Source organism: Setaria italica, chromosome VI, assembly GCF_000263155.2.
Source record: "Setaria italica strain Yugu1 chromosome VI, Setaria_italica_v2.0, whole genome shotgun sequence".
NCBI lineage: Eukaryota > Viridiplantae > Streptophyta > Magnoliopsida > Poales > Poaceae > Setaria > Setaria italica.
Window position 1 is genome coordinate 22,009,525 of NC_028455.1, and position 14,151 is coordinate 22,023,675.

The 14,151-nt window shown below is 47.5% G+C and overlaps 1 protein-coding gene, 1 long non-coding RNA gene and 1 pseudogene across 3 annotated transcripts; all 3 read right to left on the reverse strand.

Moving 5' to 3' along the window:
- Positions 1–4,437, reverse strand: part of LOC101784909 — a 29,741-nt pseudogene extending 25,304 nt beyond the window's left edge.
- A 2,184-nt stretch (positions 4,438–6,621) lies between these two features.
- LOC111257741 lies at positions 6,622–7,220 on the reverse strand. 2 transcript variants are annotated; one of them, XR_002678322.1, is made up of 3 exons: positions 7,189–7,220; positions 6,788–6,918; positions 6,622–6,669 (listed from the first exon to the last, which is right to left on the reverse strand). It is a non-coding gene; the product is annotated as an uncharacterized LOC111257741 (long non-coding RNA). The 2 variants fall into 2 exon arrangements; XR_002678321.1 differs by lacking the exon at positions 7,189–7,220 and adding an exon at positions 7,049–7,067.
- A 4,680-nt stretch (positions 7,221–11,900) lies between these two features.
- On the reverse strand, positions 11,901–12,713 carry LOC111257740. Its single transcript, XM_022827823.1, has 4 exons — positions 12,618–12,713; positions 12,362–12,530; positions 12,189–12,256; positions 11,901–12,083 (listed from the first exon to the last, which is right to left on the reverse strand). Exons 1-4 carry the CDS (start codon positions 12,711–12,713, stop codon positions 11,916–11,918), a joined length of 501 nt encoding a protein of 166 aa, XP_022683558.1. The 3' UTR covers positions 11,901–11,915.
- Between the last annotated feature and the right edge of the window lie 1,438 nt (positions 12,714–14,151).

Here is a 14,151-nt window from a genome sequence, read left to right on the forward strand (position 1 = left end):
TACTAATCTCATACCTAGTATGGGATGGGGAAACCTAGTACCTGATTGAACTAGGGCGTGGCTTATACCCCTGCTGTCCCTGGAACGAGGTTCCCATGGTGCATCATGTGGGTGCAAGTGCGGTCACAGTACGGCAAGAGGTCTGGACTGTGAAGCATTGCATGCCAAGGGAAGTTTGGACCTGACGCGCGCCTGGGAATTGATGGGGACGGCTGACAAATGAAGCGACCTTCGTGGTGCGCGGATATCGTGAGATTAGGTTCACCATGCATGGTTAAGAAATTCAAATCGATTCGTCTGCCTCTCACAGTTTGGGACTACTTGATCGCTATGCTACACTGAGTAAGAACGGAACTGGATGATGATGAATTGTGTCTCTTGTCATAAATTGCTTGGGAACTTTTGCTTGTTTAGCATAGCCGCTAACTTAGTCTGGTAAAACAAACTTAGAACTGGGAGCTAAAATCTTGAAAGTAAGGACATACTGTAGTTGCTTTTGGCAAAAACAAACCCCTCAGCCAAAAAGCCTTGCATGTCTAGAGGTTGGTGGAGTAGTATCCACCGGTCGATTAAGTCTTGTTGAGCATAGTTGCTCAGCCTTGCTTGTGGCACATCTTTCAGGTGAAGGTGAAGCCCCTGAGTTTGTTGCTGGTACTTGGCCTCCCCAGCTCCCGCCTGGGTAGACGGTCGAGTGGGATCCCTCCTCGGTCGACGAGGATAGGGAGCAGTGATGTCAGGATCGGCCTCATCCATGACATCCGACCCCGGCGCTAGCTTCCGACTGGTTTATCTTTTCTGCTGCTTATGAACTCTGTAAAACTTTGTGAAATTCGAACCCGAGTTGAAAAATTTAATGTATTTGTTTAAGTGGGATGATCTGTTGTATTCTCTGGAACCACTCACCTTCGTGTGAGCTCTACTAATCCGGTCCTGTATAGTGGTCCTATCGGATGAAGTCCAACGGACTGCCGAGTTAACTTGGTTAAAGCATAAGACTGCGTGTCAGGTGACTTATTTGTGCTTTAGCTAAGCTAATCCAAGCGGTTCCGCCACAAAAACGAATGAATCTAGACTCATTTGTTTGCGAACTGTGTATCCTGCAGAAAAGAGAAACAGTTAACCATCTCTTCTTCAGATGCAATTTTGCTAAAGCGTGTTGGCAACAGATCGGTGTCACGTACGTATCCACAAGATCCTACTGGAATATTATTGAACAAATCAAGCATAAACTGGAAGTTCCTTTTTACATGGAGATTATCATTCTAATAATATGGAGCATCTGGACTACAAGGAATAACTGGTTGTTTAACGACTTGGACCCCTTCACCATGAACTGCAAACAGAAGTTTCTTGATGAATTTAGTGCCCTGCTACTAAGGGCACGACCAAGTTTGGTTCAGCAAATGGAAGTCTGGATGCACTCTTTTTAAGTTTGAAACGATCCAGAGATCTGTGTATTAGTCTTTCTTTTCCTTTCTGCTTTGTTTTGTTTGCTTTCTTTGTGAGACCTTAATTCCGCTTTGTTTTATAGGGTTCAACACCGCTCCTGTTTTCTAAAAAAATGGCGTTTGAATGGCGAGTCGCAGGCTGTTTATGAAAGCCGCTTCTTCTGTCTTGCCACCGTCGAGGAGCCTGGCGCAGCAGGCGAGTCCAGAGGCGCAGTTCGTGGGGCCGGCGTGGCCGGGGACGTCAGACTGCCTCGCTGGCCGTTGGAAGGCTGCCGGTGGTGTAGTGCCGCGCGGTGGCGTGGGTGTGGCCGCAACAGTTGGGGCGGTGCACTCATTTAGGCCTTGTTTAGTTGCCCTGAATTTGGATGTCCAAAATTACTGTTGTGGCACAATAGCACACTGTAGCGTTTCGTTTGTATTTGTGAATTATTTTCCAAATATTGACTAATTAGGCTCAAAAGATTCGTCTCGCAAAGTACAACAAAACTGTGCAATTAGTTTTTGATTTCATCTACATTTAATACTCCATGCATGTACCGCAAATTTGATGTGACGGTGAATCTTCTTTTTGCATAGTGTCAAAATTGGGAGTTTGGGTGGAACTAAACAAGACCTTAGGTGGTCGGCCACTGCATCTTGCGGGGGAATGTTTCTCGTGCGCGCACGCCAGGAGTAAAGTTCGAATCGGTGAGGTGTGTTGCGCGGGTCGTGGCACTAGGCTGCACGAGCCGTTGTCGTAGGGGCTGGCCGTGCTTGGCGCTGGGGTCTTGCACCGGCAGGCAACAACTTCGATCAGCATAGGGTCTTCATGGCGCCTAGTTGGGCTGGGCTGCCGTGGCAGCAGCTCAACAGGGAGTAGCTCGGCCCTAGCAGGCGCAGGGGGCTCAGATGTGTGTGGGTCACGAGCCTGCGATCCCGCGCTTGGAAGGATGCGCTGTAGCGTCGTCATCTTGCCAGGGCATGGGCGCACCGCTTGCTGGTCAGCAACAGTGGCACCTGTCGCTGTCGCCTCACGTGTAACAAAAACAAAGTGCAAAAAGGTGAAGGGGTCACTTTGTTGCCTCTTCCAATTCAACCCCAACTTCCAACTTTAGCACTATGTAAAAAGAAGATTCCCCATCACATCAAACTTGCAGTACATGCATGGAGTACTAAATGTAGATGAAATTAAAAACTAATTGCACAGTTTTGTTGTACTTTGCGAGACGAATCTTTTAAGCCTAATTAGTCAATGTTTGGATAATAATTCACAAATACAAACGAAATGCTACAGTGTTGCTACAGGAATTTGGGTTGTCCAAAGTTGGGCAACTAAACAAGACCCAAGTAAAAAGCCATGTGCTAGCAGTCACATGCATTTATCAGTTATTACTTCAAAGTTCAAACTCCAATCCTTATTTCCTAAATGACCATTTAGCCCGTTTAAACACTACACAATGGCCAACTGTATCTGTTTAAGTGGCCATTTAGCTGGATTAAATTACCTTTTTGCCTGATAATTTGCTAAACTTATATTCCTTGCTTGCTTTGATTAATTTTAGTTCTTATACACAGTAGCACACTTAAATATTAATCCTTTAAAAAAATCATACATGTTTAACAGAGGGCGCAGATAAAACAAACTAGACAAACCTAGGGAAAACTATGTGACATTGTAAATAAGAAGAAATGGAAACCGGAATTCAAGTCGAAGCATGAGTCAACAAGAATGGTGCTGCATCATGATATGTATGAATGCCAACAGAAGATGAACAACCATTTCAAGAATAACATGGGATAATGTTAGATATAGAATAAAAAAATATACAAAGGTAAGAAGAATGCGAAACCAAACTGATTATCAGTTGTTTTACGGTAGAATTTATAGAACGAAGGTGTCCCAGTGGCTGCTCTGCAATGTGAATGCAAATAATTATAAGTAAGCTGTCCAGAAAGCAACAAAGCTACTGAGATATTGGTGAAGAATATGATAATGTAAAAGAAGTGACTGAAGAGTACGATTAAAGAACTATCTCTCCCTTATAATTACCTTTATTTTGTCTCCACGAACTAGCTTCATTTGCAAATTTTGAGCAGGAATCTGGGAAGTTTCCACAAAAGATTATCCTCAATTGACAAGCACATTTGAATCAATTAAGCCAAAAGAAGGTAAACCTTTTTACATTCTTGTCTGGTATTCTTCCGTTTAGGCTGCTTCAAATCCATCAGAAACTCATCAAACTGAAAAAACATGGTGAACAAAGAATATCAGCAAACATTGAGACATCACAATAAACTAGCCAACTAACATGTAATCTCACAAAGTTTAGCATAGAATCAACAAGGCAGTGATTCCATAAAAAATCCACTGTTTTAAAAGGATGGTCCACATGCTATGCTTTATCTGAAATGTGTCCTCTTAGCTACAATTATCTGGTAAAGATAACTACTTTTTTTGGCACTAATAAAGGAAGAAGTGAGCCAAAACAGGTATAAGACCTCATGGCCCACAGAGGAAGTCTAACCAGAATGCTAAAACAAGCTGATTCACCACTATTTACAGATAAATTACAACAGAAAATGATAGAGAGTATATCAACAACCAAGTGTCATATTTTTTAACAAACATGAGAGGTTGTGGGAAAAGAACAGAAAAATGCCTTGACTTAACAGTATATGAGGGAAATAGTAGCTGCACCCAAACTGTGAGCTTGTTTGCACTTCTAGTCCACCAAGATTTTCTTAAAACTAGATGTCCCACCCAAGTACTGAAACCCCCAAGTTGCAGTGTAATATGGTTAGAACTTTAAGTCCCAACTTCAAGCATTGAACCATCCAGAAGGAAATGCTATTAATATCGTAATTCGTAATGTGTTAGCACCTCTTGTAATTCCTTCAATTTGCTGAATTCACCTTCAGACGGAAAAGTAATATGTAATGATGACACGTTCATCTGAATGCAGCAGAAACAAACAGATATTAACTTGGTTCGATACATCTGAAGGTAGTCTTGTAAGAGCTATACAGAGATAGTTGCCAAATAAACAAAGCAACCCAAAAAGGTCACCACTTCACATATACATGAGGCTACATCAATAATTAGTAATGTGACATTCAGCCCAGTTTGAATTAGGCCCACGGTGGCCCATGTGTGTGTTGATGCAAGTTTGTAGGGGGTTTAGTCCCACCTTACTTGTTGAGGGTGGGTTACACTAACATATAAGGTTTCTAGAGTCAATGCCATCAACCCAGTTAACCCTTTTATATGAAGCGTAGAAAGCTTAAGTGGGTTAGTGGGAGTGTGGCGCTCAGAGTGAATTTGAGCCTCTAAAGATAGGGATAGGATTTCAAACTTTTATTATTATTACTAGTATTTAAACTTTTATTATTATTACTAGTAGAAATGCTAGGAGTGTGGCGCTCAGAGTGAATTTGGGCCTCTAAAGATAGAGATAGGATTTTAAAATTTTATTATTATTACTAGTATTTAAAATTTTATTATTATTACTAGTAGAAATGTACGTGCGTTGCTACGGGTCCTTACTTGCTCTCACGTTATTATTGGTTTATTCTTAATACGTTGGCTTCTTTTCACAATTTGTTGGTGCATTGTCCTAGCAGTCCTCTCTTTGCAAGTATAGTAGTAGAAAACATTTATGGGTGGTTTGATACCATCTGTTTATTACGTGGGATCCACACATGGAAATAAAAAAAATCACCACTTAACCTCTGCTCTAGCCATATTCGTTCTCGCCGTCGCCCAGGCAAGCGCTCGTCCTTCCCGTGCCTAGCCTCATTCCCGCTTCGAGCGCTAGGCCACAGCGCCTCTAGTCGCCATGAGCAGGAGTGTGTTCTCCTTTTCTTCTCATTTCTATCCACCTCCCTTCTATAATGCACGCCAAATCGTTCCAACCAAGTGCAAAATCGGGCCCCCAATTGCTAGATGTGGAGGCCTTAGTTCCGAATCTGGAGGGGATCAACGTCATTGAGGTGGGTGTTCCCAACCAGATGGTGGCCAAGGTGCTGGGGTTATCGACAAAAACGATGATGCGGGAGGAAGTGGTGCTTCCCATCGGCAGTGAAGTGGCCCCCTCATGCTAGGGCAGCTCCGGAGGGTTAACGACGGCGGATCCGTTGGGCAATGGTGCACGAAAATGGGAGATTTTCTCTTCACCATGCGGTCACCCCAACCGTGGCGACACCGGCCACGCTGCTCGGTGGCCGGCGCCCAGGGCCCATGATCGGCATGGCTAGACGTAGCGCACGGGCCCCGTGATGGCCGGTGTGGCCGGCGCAGCGTACGGGAGCGCAAGAGTTGGTGCGGGTAGGCACAACCTCTTTTCTCGATGGCCGAGCCTAAAATAATTAACTCCCATGACTGCGGGTTGATGACGAAAAAGTTGAGATTTTTTTTCAAAAAATCATGACGGTTGGAAGAAAAAACCACATTTTAATATTAAAAAAAATAGTCTGATAGTTTAGTTTTTAGATCTAACGTGACGTAAGTGTATTTAACTGCGCACCCAGAGAATCAGACATTCAGAGCGCACCAACAACAGCCGCAACCATGGAGCAATCCATCCCTGATCCACCTAGCCTCTGCACCCTGCTCTCACTTATTGACTCGCTCCTCTTCTTGCTTCACCACGCCCATGGCCGCAAGAACCCAACGTGAGCATGCAAGGGGAAGCTCCCTCCTGGGCCACCGGCGCTAGTCTTCGTCACCAAGTTCTTGGTGCTCCGGCGATCGATCTTTGACCATGGCCTGCTCCTCCGGGAGCTGCACGCGCACCACAGCCCCGTCATCTCCATCCGCCTCTTCCGCACCACACGTTGGTCTTCGTCGCCGACCGCCGGCTAGCTCGTAATCCTATAACTTCCTTGGACGGATTTCTCCTTTTGCTCCTCAGCCTACAACTTCCTATCAACATAGCTTAGAACATTCCTGTGACTTAACACAAATCTACTGCCTTATAACTTTGCTTCCTTTCCTTCTCTTCAGCATAAGCAATAATAATATAACCTACAAGACCTCCTGTGCAAAATGTGACTGCTGCATAATATTAACACGGATGTGGGCACTGCAAGAACCTCCGCAGCGAAACTGTTCGCAACATTGCAGCACCAGTTCACATCTTCACTCCCCTGGAGATCAAGATGTCCCCGTACGGTTCCAGCTGAGTAACCTTGATGTAGCGCTTCTCATATGGGGTTTGAGTCGGTTCGGTTTCTTCCAGAAGGTCTAAAACGAATGTTAACTGTTTAATTCTATGTTGGTTCAAACAGTTTCACGTGCTTGAGAAAACAGTTTCACATGTTTATATATAACAGAGCGAATAAAGGAAAGAGACACAACCAACCAGGAGTTGGCCCAAAATCTGAAAGCCTTCTCATCTTGAAGTCCCTCACTTCTTGCTCCAATGGAAAGTCTTCATCAACTGGATCAAGATTCCCCAAGCTTCTTCCAGAGGAATGTTGCCTCCTCTTGGACCTGCTCAAGAACCATGGCATGGCCACTATAAGAACCTAACCAATACAACGAAGGACCTAAGGGAGCTAGATATTTTCTATTTGCCTGACACTTCATCAAGAAGATTCTACACTTCAATTTCTACACTTACAAGCATATACAAAAGGAGCATCTGTTGAGATCATGAAAGCATTCTTTAAATAGCAAGTTCTTTCGGTACCAAAAGATCACATAACCATAGTTCAGAGTACTAACATAGGTGACATGCTATTACTATTAGTCAACAGTCACCTTCCACTTCCTGATGATGGCAATTGCACTTCTAGATCCAATGGTATAAACCCCTGTCCAGAGCCACCAGCGCTCGAACCAGACCTCCGACTTTGTAGGGATACGAGGTAGGCTACATGTGGCGGAACCACCTCGGATTAGCTTGATTAAGCAGAGTTTAGCCGCCTAACATGCGACACTCCTGCCTAACTCGAGCTAACATGAAGCGCCGTCGGATTTCCTCCGATTTAACCACTTAAACAGGATCGAGTTCAGCAAACCCACACGAGGTGAGTGGTTACAGAGAATACAACAAGTCCACTGAGTTAAACAAGTTTTACTCAATTAGTTCGGCCATAAAATCCAACATCAGAGTTTTACAAAGTTCAAAAGAACGACAGAGAAAACACTAGCAGAAGACTTCGTCGGGGTCGGATGTCCGGGCGAGGCCAGCCAGAACATCATTGAGTCCTCTCCTCGCCGTCCGAGGAGGGGTCCCACTCGACCGTCCAGCCTGGCGGGAGCTGGGGCGGCCAAGCACCAACCAGAGAGGGGTCGGACGCAGCAACTTCACCTGAAAACAGAAGCCACAACAAGGCTGAGCTACTAAGCTCAACAAGACTTAACCGATAGGAGTAAGGACTACTCCTCCTACTAGACATGCAAGGCTTCTTGGCCAAGGGGTTTGTTTGCCAAAAGCACTAAGTACAACCTATTTTCAAGTTTTAGCTCCGGTTCTAAGTTGATTAACCGGTCTAGGTTTTGCAAACTGTTCTAAGCAATCATGGAGCCAAACAAGAGGGGTAGATATAACAAACAACATTGCCATCATCAGATTCCTCATTTACTCAGGGTGACATAGCGATCAAGCAATCTCAAACTGTGAGAGGCAGACGAATCGATTCGAGTTCTTTAACCATGCATGGTGAACCTAGCCTCACGACATCCGCGCACCCGGAGGTCGCTTCCTGTGTCGGCCTTCCCCATCAATCCCCTAACCCGTGTCGGGCCCATTTCCTTTGGTGCAAGGTTCCACAGACTCGGCCTCTGCCGTCCTGTGACCACACATTGCCACCACGTGCGACAACCAGCAGGGGAAACTCCGTTCCAAGAACAATGGGGCGACCGCTCACGTCTAGGTTCAATCCGGTACTAGACTTCCTCATCCCATACTAAGTATGAGGCTAGTACTTTCAAACACTTGATCACGAACACCACCGCTGTCGGGCCTTAGCAGATTTCATAGACAGACGGGGCTAACATCCATCCACCAAAGAGTTACCCAAAATCCTGCCCCGTCCATCGTCCTTATAGTTATAACAGGAGAGTAAACATGCAACTCCTATAACTCGCGAGTGACAGGAAATCACTCGGATTTTACCGTTTTCCTAGTTAAGCAATGCAGCTACTCGGTCCAACAGCTAGTGCTCAGATCACTGGGATAACTATGTTATGCATCTAGGGTTTCACCCAACTCCTATATGTAAATGCACAAGCATGTTACCGAAGGCATGTGCAAGTCTGGTAAAACACATAGGATTTTCATGCAACCGGGGCTTGCCTTCAAGCAAGGAGGACGGAAACTGCTCGGCTCCGGGAGCGACTTCGACTTCGGAGGGCAGGAGCTCGGCTACAGCTTCTTCTTCGGGCGCCGGGTGAAGCTCGTAGAAACCATCGGCGAGGTGTAGCTCTACACGAATGCAATGCAAGGGTTAGCTTAGATAGTTAGTTCAACAGCAACACTGGCTCGCCTGAGCCCAGAAACTCGCGACAAGGAGCAGGGGGCGATGGTGGTTCGAGAGCTGATGTTAACCAAAAGGTAAGGGTGGGAAAAGAACTAGTGGTCTGATCCTTGAACTAGAGGACGTGAGAAACCCGGGGTCCTTAGACGCAAGCGCTGAAGGTTTCCCAAGTTTTACACATACACCCTCGAGTTGAAGAAAAAGATCACAGCCAAGCCCTCGGGCGAGGCGGATAAGGGTCGGCAGAACAGACGGGGTCGGACGAGACGGAACTGGGGTCAGGCGGATAGGTGGGGTCGGGCGAGGCGGACTGGGGGTCGGCAACTCACCTTCTTCCTGAAAGGAAAGCTTGGGGTCGGGAAGGAGCAGACTTGGGCGGAGGGACTAAATCTTCGAGCAAGGGCTAAGACTGGAAATGCTCCGGCGGCGGCGCTGCTTTTTGCGGAACACAAGAGAGCTCTTACGCAGCACGGGGAGCAATCTGCTGGGTGACTTGGAGAAAACTGAGAGAATCTGAGAGCAGGGCTCCTCAGGACTTGGTGTGTGGCGCTAGGAGCTTGAGCAGGTAGCGAGAGAAAGCTAAGGGCAACAAGAGCGGAGGGAACTCCGGCGACGGGGGCATTCCTTTTATAGCTGCTGGGGTAGAGGAACGGAAACGGCGCGGGGAGAGAGAAGGGGAGCGGCGTGAAGGCCGGGGAGAAGCAATGGAGTGCTCTGCCGTGGCGGCGATTGAGCAAAGAGGGCAGTGCTGCAGAACTCCGGGGGTGACGCCAGCGATCATTGCGTTCTGCCGTCAGGGCGGCGTAGGGGCGGGTAGACTGGTGGTTGGGATTTGGCGGAGAGCGGGCGTCGTCGTGCGGAAGAGGTGATAGAAGCGACCGGTTAAACGGCGCTAGAATCGAGGGCGCACAGAGGAGAAGACAGGCGGACGCGGGCACGGGGGAGAGCGCAGAACAACAGATTGTCGGGCGGCTTCTGACAGAGCGGGGAAAGGAACTGTCGCGGCCGCGGTCAGGGTTGGCGGTGGAGGAATCGTCGTGTAGCGATGACCGGGCGGCGCAACTGTGGCTGAAGGGACGGGAAAGACGGGCGACATCGGTCTCCGGGGCCGGGATCTGGTAGCGTGATGATGGGCGCGGGAGGCGAGGCTCTGCAGAAAGGGGTGCAGAGGGCTTCCGCTGCCATTGGGGGAAAAGGGGCGCGGGAACCCACTCTGCTGCTTGCCTGAGACAAAACTGAGCGGTGGCGTCGGAGAAAACGAGCCACGCGGCAAGGAAACTCTGGGGGCGGCCATGCAACTCGAGTGCGGCTGTCGCGGGGGATCTGGAAAAGATCTCGCGGGTCCACCTGTGGATAGATCTAATGGGGGAGGGAGATCAGCAGGATCCGACGGGGGCTGAGCTCGCCGGGGTCGGAAGAGGGGCGAAGCAGGAAGGGGTCGGATCTCAGGGGTCGGGACCGACGGAAAACTGGGCACTTAGGCGCGGTCAAGCCAAACAGCTGACTAAGGTTAAGGGCTGGGATTAAGCCTAACTGGGAAGGCTTAGGGTCGGTCGTTACACTACACTAGCGCAATTCAAAAAAATTCTACCGCGTATAACCAGGAAGAACTGCCGTATAAGGATCACGGGATTACCACTCGACGCACTACTGGTGCGGAAGATGTAGATATGCGTCGATGCAGTGAAGACGATCACGTAGTCGTACGTAGTCGATCAACATAGTCGTACGTAGTCGATCACGTCCAGCAGCTCCTTAGCAGCTCGTCCACGTGCAGCAAGTTCGCCTCCGGTACCGCGGCTCGTCGTCGGCTCGTCGTGGCTCGTCGGCGGCTCGTCGTCGGCTCGTCCAAGTGCTGCAGGCGCAACACCTCCAAGGTATCCACACGTGCAGGGAGGAAGCGTCGCAAGCCGGACTACTAGATCCGCGAGTTGCAACAGGCGAGGGCGTGGGAGGCGCGGCAGGTGTGTTTCGCCAAAAAGGTGTGTACCCTAGGGCGCCCCCACCCCTCTATTTATAGAGGTTCCTGACGGGCCTCTGGATCCGAGGCCAATTAGTACTTCTAAACCTAATCCAACTCGGATCAGATCCGAATTGGGCTTCCAGCCCCTTAAGTGTGTGACCCTATGGGTTCGGATACGCATAGACATGGCCCGAGTACTCCTACTTGGCCCAATAGTCGGTAGCGGCCTCTAGCAAGACGTGCCAACTCCTATACGTACACGAAGATCATATCAGACGAACCATCACAACATAATATACATGCTATTCCCTTTGCCTCATGATATTTGGTCTAGCTTCAAGCCGACCGCTCTTTCTCGATCCTGTGATTCAGAATCCCTTTGTAGGTTAACTCTTAACCGTACGTAGCATGGCCATGCATTTTCGGATCCGATCACTCGAGGGGCCCAGAGATATCACTCTCAATCAGAGAGGGGCAAATCCCATCTTGATTGACCATGTCTCCTAGCATGCTTCTTGACAAACCCGAAAACTACCTTTATAACTACCCTGTTACGGCGTAGCGTTTGATAGCCCCTAAGTAGGTCGATCCACATCTAGAATACATGCGACAATCTCAGGTCTAAGGACAAAGCGTATATGTTGTTTTAAAGAGAGAACTACTTCTCGTGTTGGGTCAGTCCTAGCACATGTCTCCACATGTGTCCACATTATTAGTTCAACATCTCCATGTCCATGACTTGTGAAACATAGTCATCAACTAATACATGTGCTAGTCTAATATTCATGTGTGTCCTCACATGAACTCCGACTAGGGACAACTTTAGAATAACCATACAAGTAAAGAGTTTCACATACAATTCACATAATTGCAAATCAATTCAAGTAGCCTTCAATGGATATTCAATGAACACAACATACAAATCATGGATACAAATGGAATATCATCATCTCTATGATTGCCTCTAGGGCATACCTCCAACAGACTTAACCCTGGTAAAGGATTTATGTCATCAACTGTCTATAAGCACGCACAACTTAAACTTATTCATTTCTCAACTCACCAGGAGTTCCCTGAGTAACACTATGGTCACTATGCAGGGTATTGTAAGCTCTGTCATACTCCGCACTCACGTTTCCTCTGAGTTTTTCAATGCCATCTGTGAAGTCCATTAGGTGAGGTCCTGTTTCCATCTCATATTCTCCTTCAGTCTGCAAATTCAATCACTCATCAGGAAAAAAGCTAATAATAGTAATGACGATTGGCTCATAGGGAAAGGGTGTTATTTTTTGAGAAAATAAAGAGTCTAGAATAACCTGAGGTGGAAATTCATGAGGTGTCGAGTTTCTAGGCTGTTTTTCTTGTGATGATGATGGCTGCCCTGCTTTAAGAAAGTAATAAACAGTAAAGGTTTTAAATAAGCATTTAGCATGTTAATAGTACAATTTCTTCAAGTGAGACAATTATAAATTATGAAGTGAGCACAGACCTGAAGATGAAGCTTTTGCATAGTTGACTGCACTGCATTCCTTCCAGAGCTGCACAAGTAGCTTAGGATAATATAATTCTGAGGATGACTTGTCCAAGTAAGACATTAGAGCAACCAGGGGCATGTCCATGAGATCGCTTATCTTGGTTGATCGAATAAAATCAAAATTCTGCAAGTATGATAAACATCATTTTTCTTAATTAGAATGCACGGCATAGAAATTTCCAGGAAAACAGGTTAATCAAACCAAACTTACGCTGTTAACTTTACGCCTTTTTGAGACAAGGCTAGATGCGTCCTTGAGCCATGTCTGATATATGTTTCCTAGAATCATAATCTGGTTATTGTCCATAATCACTTGGTCGAGTTTCTACGTGCTTTCTGCTGCGATGCTTTAGGTGGTTGCTGTTGCTGTGCCAGAAAAAGTGCTAGCTCAGGTAAAAAAGAACAAACTAAACAATCAAACCCTTTTGCATCTATATATTATACCCTAGATGTAATCAGGCTTCATGGATCATATTTTCCTTCATCTTTTGTTCCTCTTGCTCCTCTAACTTATAGGATTTGTGTTTCCCCTCCTTCACTCCTTTGCGGTCTTGTTGATGAGGGACTTGTGGATGTGGGGGATGACGCCACCGCCAGCAATGGTCCCCTTGATGAGCATATTCAGCTCCTCGTCCCCGCGGATGGCGAGCTGGAATGGAGATTTAGTTATCGTACTCAAAATTTGAAGAGTCAAACTTGGCCCAAAATAACACATGTAACTTATTAAAGAACAAAATGCTTCTAAGGAGAGCACCACAAAATACTGCAGAAAGGGGATCAGGATCATGAATCTTGACTGCATTAACATTATATCATGAGATAAATAGAAATCCTTCCGGTCTACAAGCTCACGCCAATGCCACTCTTGGCTGTCCCATAGGCTCCACGCCCCCATCCACCGCATGCTCCACACCCAGCCTCAACCCCGCGCGCCGCCGCGGCAACTCCACGCCGAGGCCGAGGCTGTCGCCGCCGCCGTCCCTTCCGCGCCTCCGTCATCCACCTCCGCCTTGAGCACATCTCCACAACCTTCTGTGCCGCGACAACGGCTTCCCCCGAAGATTTTGCCGAATCCATCACTTAGTCCAATCCCTCACTCTGTCGTTCCTCGGGTGACATTACCCATATCTGCATCCTAGGTTTTAAGCCTGCAATTTCGGTTGTAAATTGGTGAGGTGGGATTATACCTGGGTGGGTCGTCGTTCTCCTCCGTTCTACTCACTGGACTGGGGCGGAGCGGAGATTTCTCATCTGGACTTGGACTGCTTCTATGTAAGCGACCCTACCTCGGCTTGGGCCTCGGCATGGGTGCCCCATGTCGCCCATCCAGTCCGCCGCCACCGGCGCAGACCAGGTCGGCGAGGGGGCGGTCGTGCCGCACGAGGACCAGGTCGGCGAGGGGGCGGTTGTGCCGCACGAGGATGGTGTTGAAGGCGGGAGGAGGGCGGCGGAGGTGGGAGGAGGGCGGCGAAGGGAGGGCGGGGGATGACGAACCAAGGCCCTGACGGTGGTGACCGTCCCCATCTGAAAGGAGAGGCTTTTTCTCATTTAACCCCTCTCTTCCCTTCTTTTTCCACCCGAGTTCCCCTCTCTTCAAAATTGGACTGCAGGTTGATTACTGGAAACTTGAGGGGTTTTTTCAAAAAATGACCATGATGGTTGAAGGATTGAAAGAAACATCCTCTGTTTAATATTAGGTATAGATTACTTCAGCATTGACTCATCACCGGAACTCCCTAAGTAAC

Bases quoted from the DNA above. Each gene is read 5' to 3' on its own strand.
- LOC111257740 (XM_022827823.1), bottom strand. From the start codon at position 12,713: ATGGACAATAACCAGATTATGATTCTAGGAAACATATATCAGACATGG. The intron at 12,531-12,617 runs GTAAGTTTGGTT...TCATACTTGCAG, and splicing joins AAAGGCGTAAAGTTAACAGC to AATTTTGATTTTATTCGATC. The intron at 12,084-12,188 runs GTTATTCTAGAC...TTGAATTTGCAG, and splicing joins CTCATGAATTTCCACCTCAG to ACTGAAGGAGAATATGAGAT.